Source organism: Cyanistes caeruleus, chromosome 2 (genome assembly GCF_971803275.1).
Source record: "Cyanistes caeruleus chromosome 2, bCyaCae1.hap1.1, whole genome shotgun sequence".
NCBI lineage: Eukaryota > Metazoa > Chordata > Aves > Passeriformes > Paridae > Cyanistes > Cyanistes caeruleus.
Genome location: NC_141702.1, coordinates 78,448,132 through 78,463,100, shown reverse-complemented (window position 1 = coordinate 78,463,100; position 14,969 = coordinate 78,448,132). Strand labels below are relative to the sequence as shown.

Here is a 14,969-nt window from a genome sequence, read left to right as displayed (position 1 = left end):
CATGTTGAGAAAACAGAGCCTAACTCTCCTCAGACTTGAATCACAGAGGGAGAAGCTACTTTTTAAGGTGCTTTCTCACTCCTTTGAACCCTTCAGTCATGATGCTCTCCTCACTGCGTGTTAGATTAAGACAAAATTTAGCAGCTGAAGTCTTTTAAGAAAAGGTATGAAAACAAGCAGTAGTAAGCTCAAGTGAGACTCTGAAATTGATTGTGGAATAGAATATTAGCTAAGTCATGTCCTCTTAATGCATATACCTCAATTACCACTAATGAGCAAGAATTGCATAAAGAATTCAAAAAAGATATAAGATAACCATACTTCAGAGAAACAAGTAGCTAGTCATTCTGGAATTCATTTGAAAATTTTATCACGGTTTTCCTCCCTGCATAGACAAGACTTTTTTCTCTCCTACAACAACAACAACTACAACAATAACCAAAAAAAAAAAATTAAATAGATTTTTATTAGATTGTGTTTTTGCCAGGATAACACCCAATACATTAATTTTCTACAGACTGTCCCAGCATGCTTCCCACACATCCCAGAGATACTATTCAACTTCAGAAGTGGATCCTGAATTATTGGTATTCAAGTGCTTTATAGTTTAAAAATTACCAGAAAACATCTGAGGACATTTCAAGACAAATCAGTTCAACAGATGACTGTAACTGAGCAGTAATACTTGGAATCCAAAATGAAGAAAGAATTTCCTCTGTTTGCTGCTGTCCCTCACTACAACATCACTCTACTGTACTACATTTAACAGTTTCACTTAAATTGACCTAAGTGATTTATAAAGGGAGCTCCCTGAAGAAACTTCTAGTCTCATCTAGTTACCATTAAAGACACAGGTTGTGAAAGAAGTAATTGAAAAACATGAATACCTCTAACTAAAAAAAAACCCTTTTGCATTTCTGGAAATGAAACTACTATTTTTCAAAGCAATTTATTTTAAATGTTAGACTTCCGCTCACTTGTACTCAGATGTCATCAATGAATTCAAAAATAAACCAGATGTGTGAATTAGAGAATAAAAAGCTCCTGTTGGGATACTGACTTTTTGGTGACACAGGTGCAACAATAGCTGCACTGGCCAAGCATAAATGTACAAAATTTTAGTATTTAGTATTAAAGAGCAGTATCTGATTTTTCTTAAGAGAAGTATTTTTAAATTTGTTTGGTGAATAGAATACTGGCTGCTGTATATAATGATATTACAACATCCTCTTAAGCAGAGACTACACCACACTGAACAGTAACTTGGAGTCCAGCCAGGAGATGGACATGGCTTTAGTGCAATACAACATCTTGGAGCCAACAGCTCATGTGAGAGCCACAGCTACCATGGCTTATCAGCCTGTCACAGTTGCAGCTCAGTTATTTCCCATCATCATCAATAGCCCCCTCTGTGTCCACTTATCTTTAAGACTTTCCAGAGCAGCTTATGTAGGAAACAACTTCCTATCAAGGTATTTAACCAGTTCTCTTCTTTCTCCCCTTCTCTACACAAAGGATTTAGGCAGATTAATTATGTCAAGGTAAACTGGATGGTGGCAATTTGGCTTGCAGGATGTGAACCTCAAAAGACAGAGAGCAGTTTATGAAATGTCTCTCTATGGCTAGCAGACTTAAAGATACATTATCCTGCTAAATTATAAAAGAAAGTTAGAGCAACTGAACAGTTCATATTATCTAAATTACTAAACCACAATAAGAGTACAACTAATTTGGATTTTATGACTCACATTACTCTCTGCATCAAAGTGGAAGAAAGCAAAAATGACAAAATAACTTGCATATCACAATTGGAAAATACAGCTTTATCAGAGCCCTTAATGTACATGGGTCACTGGAAAAATACATTGAAATACCACTCATAAAATTTAAATTCTATCTGCCTTAGAATTAAAGGAAAGGAAAAATGACCTGAGGCAAAAACCTTGAAGAATCTTTACATTATAGGAATGAGCAGAAAAAAGAGAATATTGTATAAAGAAGACTTCAGCCTGCCAATTACTTACTGATAATAAAACAGAAATAGAAATAGTAGAAATAATCAAAAGATACTATGATCCTGACAGAGAGCTCATTCAGTGAACTGATCAGACACAATATATTGTTAGCACTTTTTTTTTTTTCCTCCAGGTATGATCCATCAAATTTCCTTACCCCAGTCTGTTCCATCTCCCGAACTTCTTGATTCCCCATCACCATCATCTGAGGTAGCCAAAAAGTCAAACTCTTTCAAAGCTTCTTCTGTATCTCTGTCTTCACTGCTATCAGATAACACTCTTTTCCTTACAATCTGAAGGGTCAGAAAGGAAAGGGAAAAAAAAAGCTGAATTAAGTTACAAACACAATTTTAATCCAAGCAGTACTGTCTTGTCCTCTATGCAAAATCCAAACAGGAAGTTGAAGAGGAAGCTGAAAAGTACACAGTAATAAGCAAATCTGGAATAATATGCAGACTTTGTTCAAACTTCTAAGTGAAAATGAAACTTGTGGGTAGCTCTTTTTTCCTATGGCCATCAATGATCAATCATGTGGAAAATGAACCTACACTAATCTAAACCACTACTTTCTTTTTTTTAATACCAGAATGTTCAAACTTTCTCTTAAAACATTTTTGAAAAACACATAAAACCCACAAAAAAAAAAACCAAACAAGAATGCCATAGAAAAGACTTCAGCAAAACCAATCTCAGTCTGCCTCTCTGAAAATAGCCTAACTTTCAATTCTGAAATCATTCTCTATGTGGACCAAGACACAACTCCAGGAAACAAATAAACCAACCCCAAACCCTGGAATTAACAAGAACTGATCTTCTTAGACTTTGTAAATCATTCCATCCTGAATGCTTTTTCAGATGTTATTACTACTTAAGCATGTTAAAAATGCAATTCCCTCTCAGATTCAAAAGCAAATTATGGTAAAAGAAAAAAAATGTTTTAATGAAGAATTTAATCTTCAGTTTCCCACAAAAAATTCACTTTTCCCTCAATAATCAAAACGAACTAGATTCTTTGCAGTTATTTGACCAACTGGTAAGCTGATACCATGATACATGAAAACTGTACCGTAATTTTTACTTCTACAGAAATAGAAAATTTACATTAATCAAAATGTTTTTACTTGGAACCTTGATAAGGGTCAGTCTGTAAAGACTTCAATACATAGTCCAACATCCCACAGCTCATGAGGATGAGTGACTGTACTTCCTCTAAATACAGTGAACCAATTTCTAAACCTGAAGCAATTCTAAACTTCAAGCTTAATTTCTTCAGCAGGCTTAGGGAACATACTGTATATTATATAGAACTTAACAGAAGAGTCTCAGACATTAGTTGAGTCCATGAATGACAGAAATTATCTGAAAAGATCCCCTTTAAAAATGCCATAAAACCAATCCATTTTTTAGTGTTAATTCTTAAAACTGACCATAGAAACAATCACATCCATCACCTTTTATCTGCTTCAATTTTTAGGAAACACAATTCACAGAATAAATTTAATTTTAAAGAGGAATACTGATTGTATGTATCTATGTGACCACATAAACAAATCATACAGTGAAGTATAGATCATTAGTGACATTAAGGCATTTGACAGAACAAACAAAAAAATTTCCTAACTACATTAGAGTTCTTCCAGTTACACTTCTTCCTTCCACAAGCTATAAATACAATTCTATTTCAGTTCTGTACTCTAAGACAACTTTCAACAAGTCATTTTAAGTATCAATATTTTTTAAATAAATATTCAAGAATAATTACTGACATGGAACATTATGAACAATACCTTCAAACTAAGCTGAGAACTGTAAAAAAAGGACATCTGATACCTTAAAAATCATGTTCCAGTTCAAAAACATTAGTCAGCATGGAATAGTAAAGAGAATTTTAGAAAAATTTAATTTAACTTAGAGCAATAAAGATGGCAAAGCATAACTTGTATGCACAAACTTAGAAATGCATATATAATTCCTCTTATGCACACATGCTTGGACAGAACATCATAAAGATGTATTCATGATTTGCATGTGTACATACACAGTCATATACTTTGCTTATAGGCACCTCATTAATCTCACTTTTTCTGTTCTTCGTAACTTTTTCAATTATTTTTTCCACTCACTGTTGCAGTATCAATGATTGTTTTCTCTCTTCCTTCAATATCTTCTTCATCTTCCTCATCACTGAAATCTGCAGCTGCATTTTCAAGAAACTTGAAGGTCTCTAGCAGAGAGGCAGAGTCAGTCAATTCAGGTTTCCTAAACAACAACAACAACCACCATCATGAGACAAAAGAAATCACAATGAAGACTCTTTTGCAATTACTAACCTGTTCTGTATTATAATGTCCAACAACATGTAAGACTGAAATAAGCCTACAATTAAAAATTAACTGTTAACAGGTAAAAAAATTCTAGTGGCTAAAGAACTAAACAATAGACATAAACTGTATCATTAGAACCAACAAAACTATTTATTAGAACCAACAATTATTCTTAGTATGGCTGCCATTCCCAGGACAGACACTTCAATTTTTTATTTGAAAAGCATTTTAAAGCAACATTCATCTCACACGTGCCCAAAGCAACATCAATACTGCTATGCAATTACTGAAAGCCTCAGCAACAAGGACATGAGCCACAGCTACCAGGCTGGGTTCCCACATGTATATCAGCGTACAGGAAAACTTTGCTCCTGCTAGCTGATGTTCCTCATCTTGCTGGGAAACACCAAACTCTAGATCTATCATTCATTAGCTTTTAAGACATGATAAATATACTACTATAAAAGAATATAATGGGAAAATATAATTGATGACTAAATAATATTTCAATTTACATTAAACAATAAGGAAATGGATGAAGATTAAGTAAAATTATGATTGTGCTGGCAGAAATTTAGGCAGTGCCTCAGAACAGGAAGCATAAGGGTTATTAAAAACAAGAGGAAGAATCCAAGAAACAGGACTGTAACAATTATTAAAACTGACAAAAGTACAGATAAAGCAGTCCTAAAATTATCAAGAGGATCTATGTTTTCTATGCAGAAGATGCACTTCTCCATCAACCCCTGAAAGATACAGTGGTAAAAATAAATTCAAAATTTATTCATTTTGAATTGTTACAATTACTTCCAGTAAAACCTGGCACACTCTTTAGATGGCTTTACAGCAGTGAAGACAAGCTTTACTGTTTTCTTACCTTTAATCAGTAGGCAGTTTTTCATAGTTCATCACTAAATTCACGTCATCTTGATTCTCACAACCACTGAAAGAGCAGAAGTCTCCCCCTCTCTCTTTTCAGAATTGCAGCTCTAAATTGTCTTGTGCAGCCACCCTGACTGCCAGCAAGTGCCTTCCTTCTGCTAACCTTTCCAAAAGGTTGAGTCAGCTAACACACCTACACAGTAAGGCCTTGTAAACTCCTGATCATCCGTCCATCACCCACTTACTCCAGTGTTTCATCTTAACACTTTCCAAAGGTCTGCTGCAGGAAGCATCCAAGGGCAAAAGTTTTGATGTGTAACAAGCCATGATAAGCAGGACACTTCCTTCTTTGCAGTCTCTGCTCAAGCAATTCTATGCTTACATGACAACAATCAGCCAAAGTGGCTTCTTCATAGCCCAAATATACCTGCATTTCATGAAGACAATTTGCTACTGTACTTATTTTTCATTTACTCACCTTTACTGCCCAAAAATACCAAGAGAGATTTCACTGGCCATTAGAAATTCTGCATTCACAGCAGCGTAATATACCATGATGTACACTATGTTTTCATGGTCACCGGTTTTTCCAAGAATATTCCTTCCACTTTTCCAGATCTTAACTTAGATAGGAACAATATTAAGCATATTTCAAATTAGCCCTGCTTCCTGCAGTATTGTGATCCTTGTTTCTATGACAAATCTGGAAACACTCTGTATTATTTTTATTTTTCCTTAAGTAATCACTACTTTGGCAGCATATAACCTCATGAATCTGTAGTAGTAATGTACATTTTCACAGAAATCGTATGGTATGGTTGCCTTGCTGTTTCCAACAGAAAAATCTTGCTAAGACAACACTTGTAATGTGCTTCATTTTACTAACTTCTTGACTTCCAGCAAATTCTGAGAGTCCATGTCTACTTTTATTTGACTAAATCATCCAATTTATATTATATTAATATTTCTGGGTTTTTTCTTCTGTATTTTGCCATGTAAAAATACTATGGCTGATGATCTGTAGCAGCAATTATCAGACATAATCCAGTAAACAGCAATGTATGAACTAACACCACACATGGAATATAAAATTTTAATTAAGAGAAGTTACTATTAAGAAATGGGTATCTTTCTATAGGTCCAAGTATTCGCAGTAACTCATACCAGACTTGGCTCTGTACTCATTTGCTCTTAAACCCAGCTCTCTCACTGAGAGAGAACTGAAGTTCAAAGTGACCCAAAAGAGATTATATATTATACATATATTTTTTTTAATAAACTGCTCTGATTTCAACTATCCTATTAGTTATTACACATTTTAGTGGGCAGGACATATATATTTACATAATAATGTATCTGCACTAACGTGGGGAACAGGGGTAAATGGACATCTCAAGCATTGGGAAACATGGTAGCTTATTTATCATGTTTTTCAAAACTCCTGCACAGTACAAAACTGTACAGTCAGCATAGTGCCACAGAAGATTATTTGTGCTAAGACACAACTTCCAAGAATTCTTAATTAGAATTGTCAAGGATCAAAAAAGAAAACAGAAGAGACAGAAGATTTAAATTATTCAAAGGTTCTACAGGAAGATAGTTTCAAGCTGACAGACAGGCTGATTTCCTATACTGTACCCCAATAAACTTTAGCAGTCAAATCAAATGCAATTTAATAATTTGAGCTATTTGTCATTCTTCAGCAGCATATGAACATAATGCATTTTGGATAATGATGTCAGCATGAATACTTAGGAAGAACATAAGATGTATTGAAGAAAAATGTCTGGCCTTAGCTAATTTATTCTTTGTACTTTGATGGCAATTTCAAGCTTGCTTGTTTCATTAATTTTCCATCTGGTTAGTTTTTTTCTCTTAGGGGGTCATTCACAAAGCAACATAAAAAAGCAGAGGGTCAAAAATATATCCAGAGATAGGGTAGTAAAATAAATAACTTTGAATTCCATTTTAGAAAAAGAAACAGAATTCAACATTTCCAGAGCTTTTGTAGCTTTGAGTACTTTTTAAAAAAATCAGTGGGTGAAAACAAGCTCCAAAAACAGGGACTGATATAAACTGTGGTATTACAAGCACAAGTGAGGCAGAACTACAGCAAGGTACAGGGCCTGTTGCAAACAAAGAGAGACCAAAAACCCTAAAAAGGTCTCAACAAGGACAATTTCACTTTCCTGGACTGTCCTGTATCACAACATATTTAAGGGAGAACATAATTTTAAATTGCAAGAATTTAGGTGCAGCTTTTTCCTTCCTTCCCAGACATACTGCCTAAAGAAAATCAGCTGGGGAAGAATAAACCAGAACTCCCCAGACAGCAGGAGAAGCTACAGAACCTTCCAAAGCAAAAAGCACAGAGTATCCAGTCTGTGGCAGGGCTTCCTCAACCCCATGCTCCTCAGCTGCTTGTTCTCAATCTCTTTCCCACTGCTCATTCCTCAATTGGACTCTGCAATAACATTCTTGCATGGTTTTCTCTCCAGCACATAACTTTGTCTTCTTTCCTTGAAAGTCTTATCCCAGTTGACTCAGCACTTCCTAACCAACCAACCCAACAAAAATCATTTAAACAGTATCATATATTCTATCACACACTGTTAACTCTGTCCACTACATCCTCCTTTCCAATAGCCTTCTCCAAGTAGACAGGAAATTCTTTGGGGCAGTGAGATTACCCTGCTACTCCTGCCTACCCACAATTCGGTACAACAGGGCTAACTGCTTCTCATGAGTGTAACAATAAAGTACTGCTAGAAGGTAACTGTAGCTAGACTAATGCTGCTGGTTTTCCATCTTACTACAACAGATGGGCAGTGCACAGATTTTGTGAATATCACTCTTGAATCAGGGAACTTCTGACTCCCAAAGATAAGAAATGCTTTCCTGTTTAAAACACAACATTCTTGTTACAAATGGGATGGTAACCAAAGTAACTTATGTCCCTTAAAGTAACATGAAACTGAAATCACAGGAGTGTTCTCCTCTGCAGGAGAAGCTGACAGAATTCTGTGCAGCTGTGATGGCTGTGAAAATCCGATCATAATTTGTATTTTACAGGATGTTCAATTATTCAGATTTGTGTTAAACCCTTGGCCCTTTTAAGACTAAAAATAATAATACCTACCCATGAAATAAAAAAAAAAAAAAAAGATTTGTGGATATTCCACATATACTATTTAAATAAAGCAAGCCTGGCTTTGCTGGGCTCTGCTGGCCATGAAACCAACTCTTCATTTTCTGCCCAACAGTGACATGCCTCGAGTCAAGTATTTTGAGTAAAAATCCAGTTGGTTCTGGCACTGAAATATTACTGGCTTTAAAAAAGGTATAGTTCAGACTGAATGTGTTTGCTCTCAACATTTAATATGCATTATCTTAACAGAAATCCTTTTTCTTAATGAGTGAAATTCCATAACCTATAGCAAGGTGAAGTTCTTTTGTGGAAACTAAAACAGCATGCTGATGATATCTTCCCTGCTCCCAGGGTGATCCAGAACATTTGAAATTGCAAAGTCAAGTTTAACTTTGACTGAAGTCACATTATAGACATGTATTTTCTTGGTAACTAACACAATCTATAACACAATCTATATTTCTATCGTTACCTTCTCCTTTGCTGATAATAACTCTGGAAAGTCTGTGGTCACGGCCTGGGAGAGTCCCAAACTTCTCCCATGAACTGTCCAACCACAAGGCCAGTAACTGTCTCAGTCCTACTCTCAGCCTCAAAGGAAAGAGTAGAGGCCTTTTTGTTTGCTTATTTTATCCAAGACATACACAAGTTATCTTAAATAAAACCAGGATTTTATTGATAAATTCAGAAGCAGGAAGAAATACCACAAAAAAGTTAAATAAATACAAGTTCATCTTAGGCTGAGAAATGTTCCTGGGAGCTTGTACAGCTGGGAAGAACCTGTTGTGACCAAGTATTCAGAGCCGTTCTACAATACTCTTTCTTGAGACATTTTCTTTGGGTCAGTTTCCTACTACTATCAAAATAGCTACTGCATCATCTTCATAAGTTTTATTAATTCCCCACAGAATTTAGTTATCACATGTTTTAAAACAGTCTTTTCAATGTGGATAGTTCAATTCTATCAAACTGTACTCATTGAATAAATGCATGCAGATTCAATGAGGAGTGTCTTTAAAAACAGTTCATTAGATGTTCAACACTGTAAAGTCTTTCATAATGCAGCACAGAAAATATCAAAATAATTTATAAAACTACGGAACACTTACAATCATCAAAATTTACACACAACGAACACAGGCCAGGCTAATTCTGTCACAACCTTTGAAATCTCCTATGAATTCACACCACACAATGCAAGAACTAGTGCAATATGTATTACAACTGGTAAGCAACACTTACAAAATGGTTTGGATACAAACTGGATTTAAAAAGGAATGACACTTAAAAATCAAGGACCACTTCTCTTGCCAAGTCTAGTCAGCTAACAATAATTTATCAAACAAACAAGCTGTATTAAGAATAAAAAATAACTTTAATATTTGAGGTATCAGAGTAACTTCTGTAAGTTATTTCTCCATTCACCTCCTCTCTCTTTGCTTCTCTCTCTCCAACTGCACAACTTCTCTCTTTCTCCCCATTCTTTCTGTACTGTGAGTCTTACGTAACATTTCCAAGAAGAATCTCTCATACTCAAGCCATAGAATGGTGCCAATTAGAAGTGTGGTCCATTTCTTTCTTCACATAAAAACCCCAATTTATCTATTTTTTTTTTTTTTTTCTGCTTTAGTATCTGTTGAAAGTGTCCAGATCTAGCCTGAATCAGGTACCTTTGAAATGCCTGTTAGGTCACTGCAAGATGGAGGCAAGGAGAAACAGAAAAAAGATGAAAAAAAAAATTCCAAAATCTATTTGTTTTATTCCTTTTACTGTTTTGGTGGTTTTTTTTTCATTTTTGTAATACAACATCTCCTTGCAGACTATTTTGGAAATCTTTTTCAAGGCAGGTATTACCTGAGGGTTATAAATTCAGAGGTATTTTCCCAAATAAACCATTTTATAAGCTAGTCAACAAACAACATTCATCAGCCAGTATGCAGCATTTTCATTACTTGGGCCAGTGTTAATAGGATTTAGAGATGCAAAGAAGTTATTAAAGTCTTCTGGCATACAAAGATGTTCATTCACTTAAGTGTCAGTTGGAATGACTTGTATATCAGAAAGATAAAGTTTTCAAAATATTTAATTTTTGAAAAGGTCTTCAGATTTGCTCTCAAATGCTGAGCCTTGATGCCTTTTTGCTCATGTAAAGCATAGGCAGTGGAAGCCCTTTGCAGTCCAATAGGAAAAGAAAAGGCAGCAAGTAAGTTTCAGAGAGAGACTGATATATCACTCAGGATCATTTTTCTTTAAGAAGTTTGTTGGCTATTTATAGTTCTAATTATATCAAACCCTTAGCAAGAGCTAGTTATACCATTTTTATATATAGACATTCATACCTATGCATATATATACACATATGTTTGGTATATACTCATCCCTTTCCAGATCTATTCCATTATTACATTTGCTTCCACTCACACTAAATAATAGTCAAATATGTACCTTCAGGAAGGTAAACTGACTTGACTGTTTAGGTTTCACTCAGTAAGATAAAGCTACTAAAAATGAGGTAATAAGTGAAGTAAAGATACTTAAGTACTTTCATGTGTTCAAGGCTACAAGCTACATTTGCAGGCAGCTTTCATTTCTGTTTCAATTTGTTTGGGGAAAGCACCCATTCCTCTCACTGCAAGTGTTAGGAATTTAAACCATTATTATGAGGTTATTATTTTAGTATCTATTTTTGAGTCCAGTCATGCCAAGTGGTACTTATCTTTTGTAATGCAAGTGCGCTGATTGAAGAAACTGAAAACTGATTCCCTTTTAAATTCCATGAAATAAGTGAAAACAGGACTATATCTAGCTCATGTTATCATATTAACATTTCATTTATGGATTCAAAATCTTGCAGGGTGCATTCAAAATCCACATGATGTCTTTCTTGAGTGCTAAAGTTTTCAAGAGGATCTGTACATCGGCAAATAAATAGGCAATGTAAGAATACAAGTCTGGCCACACATGTAGCAGCTAGTTAACACAAAGTCTGAGGCTACTGAGGCTACTTCACCTAAGGATGAAGAGAAACTGACTTGGCTTAAAACAGATTCAGACAACAGTAGCTTGTTCACTACTGTACCAAAGGAAGGGGAACTTCTCTGATGTAACTGCAATCATTTAGGATATACAAAACTAAGCTGAGGTATGAGGGACCAGACAGCAATTTTCTAAAATAACTAGAGCCTAGCAGAATTCAAGTTACATATTCTCTGCTACAAATAGATATTATTGTGTTAAGTATTTGCCCGACATCAACCATCATATGCTTCTACATACCAAAGCAAACAGCATCAGTTTCACAATATCACCCCAAATCACCTATGCTCACTAGCTTTTCCCACAAAAAGGCTCAACTCAGTGTTGGTATCCCAAACACTGAGAGTCCAAACCTCAGCTGTTGAAATCGGCATAAAGGACAGACAACAAGACATAACTCATATAAGAGGCAAGTGCTACTGTAACAAACAACTTAAAAACTTGTAAATGCTGTAATAAGCTAAGTAAAAACATCCTCCCTACCCACCATGAAGTATACACTCCACACATCCTCAAGATCAGAGGAAAAATGCCAGGAATTATCTTTAAAACAATCAAAGGCATTAAAAACACTAAAAAATAAGAAAAGTGTGGGTTTCCATTGTGCTCAGAAGTAGTCAGAGCAAGTCACAGAGGTATTTCTGAGGGAGGCTGACCAGCAGCAACAAGCACTACACACAGATGAATACACTTACACAAAAATTGTGCTGAAATCAGACTGTGTTGAGAAGTAGATCAGCTCTTCCATTCTTGCCCTGGAACTTTTTGTAATACTAATTTATTTTGTGCTCACCACTTTAATTTCACTAAGAAAGTACCAGCTGACTACCAAACAAATAATGAAAACATAAAGGAAGTTTTGTTTCCTATCGCCATTACTCCCTCTCTCCTCTCAAAGAGATAACCATATGGTAGCATAAAAGCATCAAATACCATCTCTTTCCTTTCTTTGGAATTTATCACAAGTGTTCAGTTGTACAGAAGGCAGTTGAGCCAATCTGTTCTTTCTGCAATTTACACTGCTATAATGGAGAAATCCTTATGGAAATTAAAAACTAGTGTGCTAGTGTGTATTTTGTTCTGGAAATGCATCATTAAATCATAAATCATAAAAACATTCCTTCTGTTTTCCACTGTACCATTTTCCCCTCTATTGTACATTATCTTCACCACATTCACCTACATTCTTTCCAAACTCCTATTGATTTGTCTTTATCTTTTCTCATCCCCAAGTTTTCTCTTTACTCGAGTTCTGTACTCCGCTTCTCACGTTTTTCACCCCATGTAAACAGTTTTCTAAAACACAGACTTAAAATGCACAGATTCAACTGGGCGCATATTATGCAGTTGTTCCAAGATCAAACAGATCCAACATGCTATGAGCTGTCTTTTCCCACTTCAACAGAGGTGTATTCCTTGTTAGACTACATCCATTTTTATGCGTTACTTTCTGCCCAGTGCTCTGCTCTTCAAATGTAACTAAAACATTTTCAGGCTGTCCAGTGTCCTCAGAGTTGCTAGCAGATATTTGACATCAATGTTCATTATATGTTTTGAACCAGAAAATCTGCCAAACTGCATTGGCTTGAGCAGTTCACAGGCTTCTTTAGTGATAGCAAAGCTTTCTCCTATGAAGAGTTTCACTGTACCCATACAGTCACAGAGAGTCTTCAGCCTGCATTTTAGTTTGCAACTGTCCTGATGTCTCATGGTCCTGACAAACACTCGCATATGTCCTTAAACTTCCTGGAATTGCACTAAGGTTTTGTTTGGTTTCTTGCTCTTCCAATTTCTCACTGTAACTTTCCTCTTCTACCATTACCAAACTGCAGACACATGTTTATTGCACTCCTTCCAACTGTAAAAGCCTGCTGTAGAGCCCAAATCCATTTTTCACTTAACATGCACACAAGGAATAACAAGAGGCTGCTAAAGGAACTGCCAGTCCTTTTGCCCTCACAGTAAGCAGCCTAGCACTGGTGAGGTTGCTTCAAAGGATCCACCTCCCTCAACTCTAAGCCAGAATTTAGCTGAGTCACCTAAATTTTTCCTAGTTCAGGAAAGCTTGAATTAAGTTTTCAAACACTCACTAAAAATTTCCGTTGAGTTCAGGAGTAACATCCTGAGTTCAGGAGCAACATCCATGTGCCTCAGACCTCTGTCATCTATTCAATGCTATACTTTTCAAAGAGAAGCTCTTCTATATAAGCTGAAGTAATGCTGACATCACATGAGACAGGTAACAGGTAAATATGAGCTTATTTCTGATTTGCATCTACCACAAAGCTGTACTTTGAAATCTCAGAGTCAATTAATGATGCAGCTGGAAGAAGGTGAACAGTGCCACACGTCACAGAAACAGTGAGGTAGCACAAGATGAAATAGCTCTTAAATAACAGGCAGTCTCTGCCAGGAAGCAAGCCACAGAAGGCTTCCTGGCAGAAAAATTGAAAGAGGTCTGAAGTGTGATGCACCCAGAAGAATACCAGCACTGAGAGGTAGTATTGTACTTAGATTAATCAAGGGATTCCAATAAAATCTTGACTTTCTCCTTCCAGTGAGGGTGATCTCAGTGGATATCCAGAAATTCAAAATCACCCATGAAGATGACATGACCATGCTGAACAAGAACCCTGGCAAATTTTTCCACTGTAAAGCCCTGGAGTCTCTTCTTGTTCATTATGTTATCAAAACCCTTCCCTAAGCTCTATAATGCAGTCTGCCATCTCAGGCATCACAAGCAGGAACTGTTTTTCGAAGTGTGCAGCCTGATCAGCCTTACAGCTGACAAGCTTGTACAGCCATAATGGAAGGGAATTCATTTTTCTCCACCAGTGAATATCCTTAGCCAGGGGGTAAGGATAAGATTTAACACTACAAAGTGTTAAAACTAATGTCAGCTCTATCCCAAAACCAAGCAGATGGAAAGAAATGCAAATATATCCAAAACTGCTGCATCAAAACCACTGTCCCGGTATTTCATCCATCAAGTAATTACCTTATACACTTATCCACCTTTTCCAAACTATGTAAATACACGTAAATAAATTTCGAAGTGTAAGAGGAGAAGCATTATTTACACACTTCCACTTCCTCAGAAATCAAACCAAAACTGTTATTGCAAGCCATCAAGCATTCCTTGTTCTTCGAAACAAAGCTGCTGCACATAAAGGACATGACTTGTCAACCATGTATCAACACAATATATTTTAGTAGCTTACAGGTTTTCTCACACATTCAAGTTTTTCATCTCACAGCATTACATTTAATTACAATGAACTTCTGCCCTTATGTAACTTGCTGGCCTGAAGTTGCTGCAGCTATCAGGAGGGTATAAATGAGCTCTTACAAATGCTTTGTACAAGATAGGGTGAACATATAACAGTATTAGGTCTTAGAAAATTAAGTTCTTGAATTTCAACCCACAAGTACAGAAAAGGAAAAGAGTGAGGATTTCTGAGGAAAGCGGTGCTGCTTCTAGTGAAACAGCTACCTCATCTGTTGTTCCTACATTTCTGCATAATTTTCATCATTATTCCATTTTTTCAACTACAATATCTTAAG

General features: G+C 35.9%; 1 protein-coding gene across 10 annotated transcripts in view; it reads right to left on the bottom strand.

Moving 5' to 3' along the window:
• Positions 1-14,969, bottom strand: part of STRN (striatin) — a 68,976-nt gene that overhangs the window by 27,978 nt on the left and 26,029 nt on the right. For all 10 annotated transcript variants that reach the window (XM_086878099.1, XM_086878103.1, XM_086878105.1 and 7 more), the window contains 2 exons: positions 4,139-4,274; positions 2,173-2,308 (listed from right to left, as the gene is read on the bottom strand). In XM_086878099.1, coding sequence (XP_086734225.1) covers positions 2,173-2,308; positions 4,139-4,274 — 272 coding nt within the window. The remainder of the gene's footprint in view (positions 1-2,172; positions 2,309-4,138; positions 4,275-14,969) is intronic.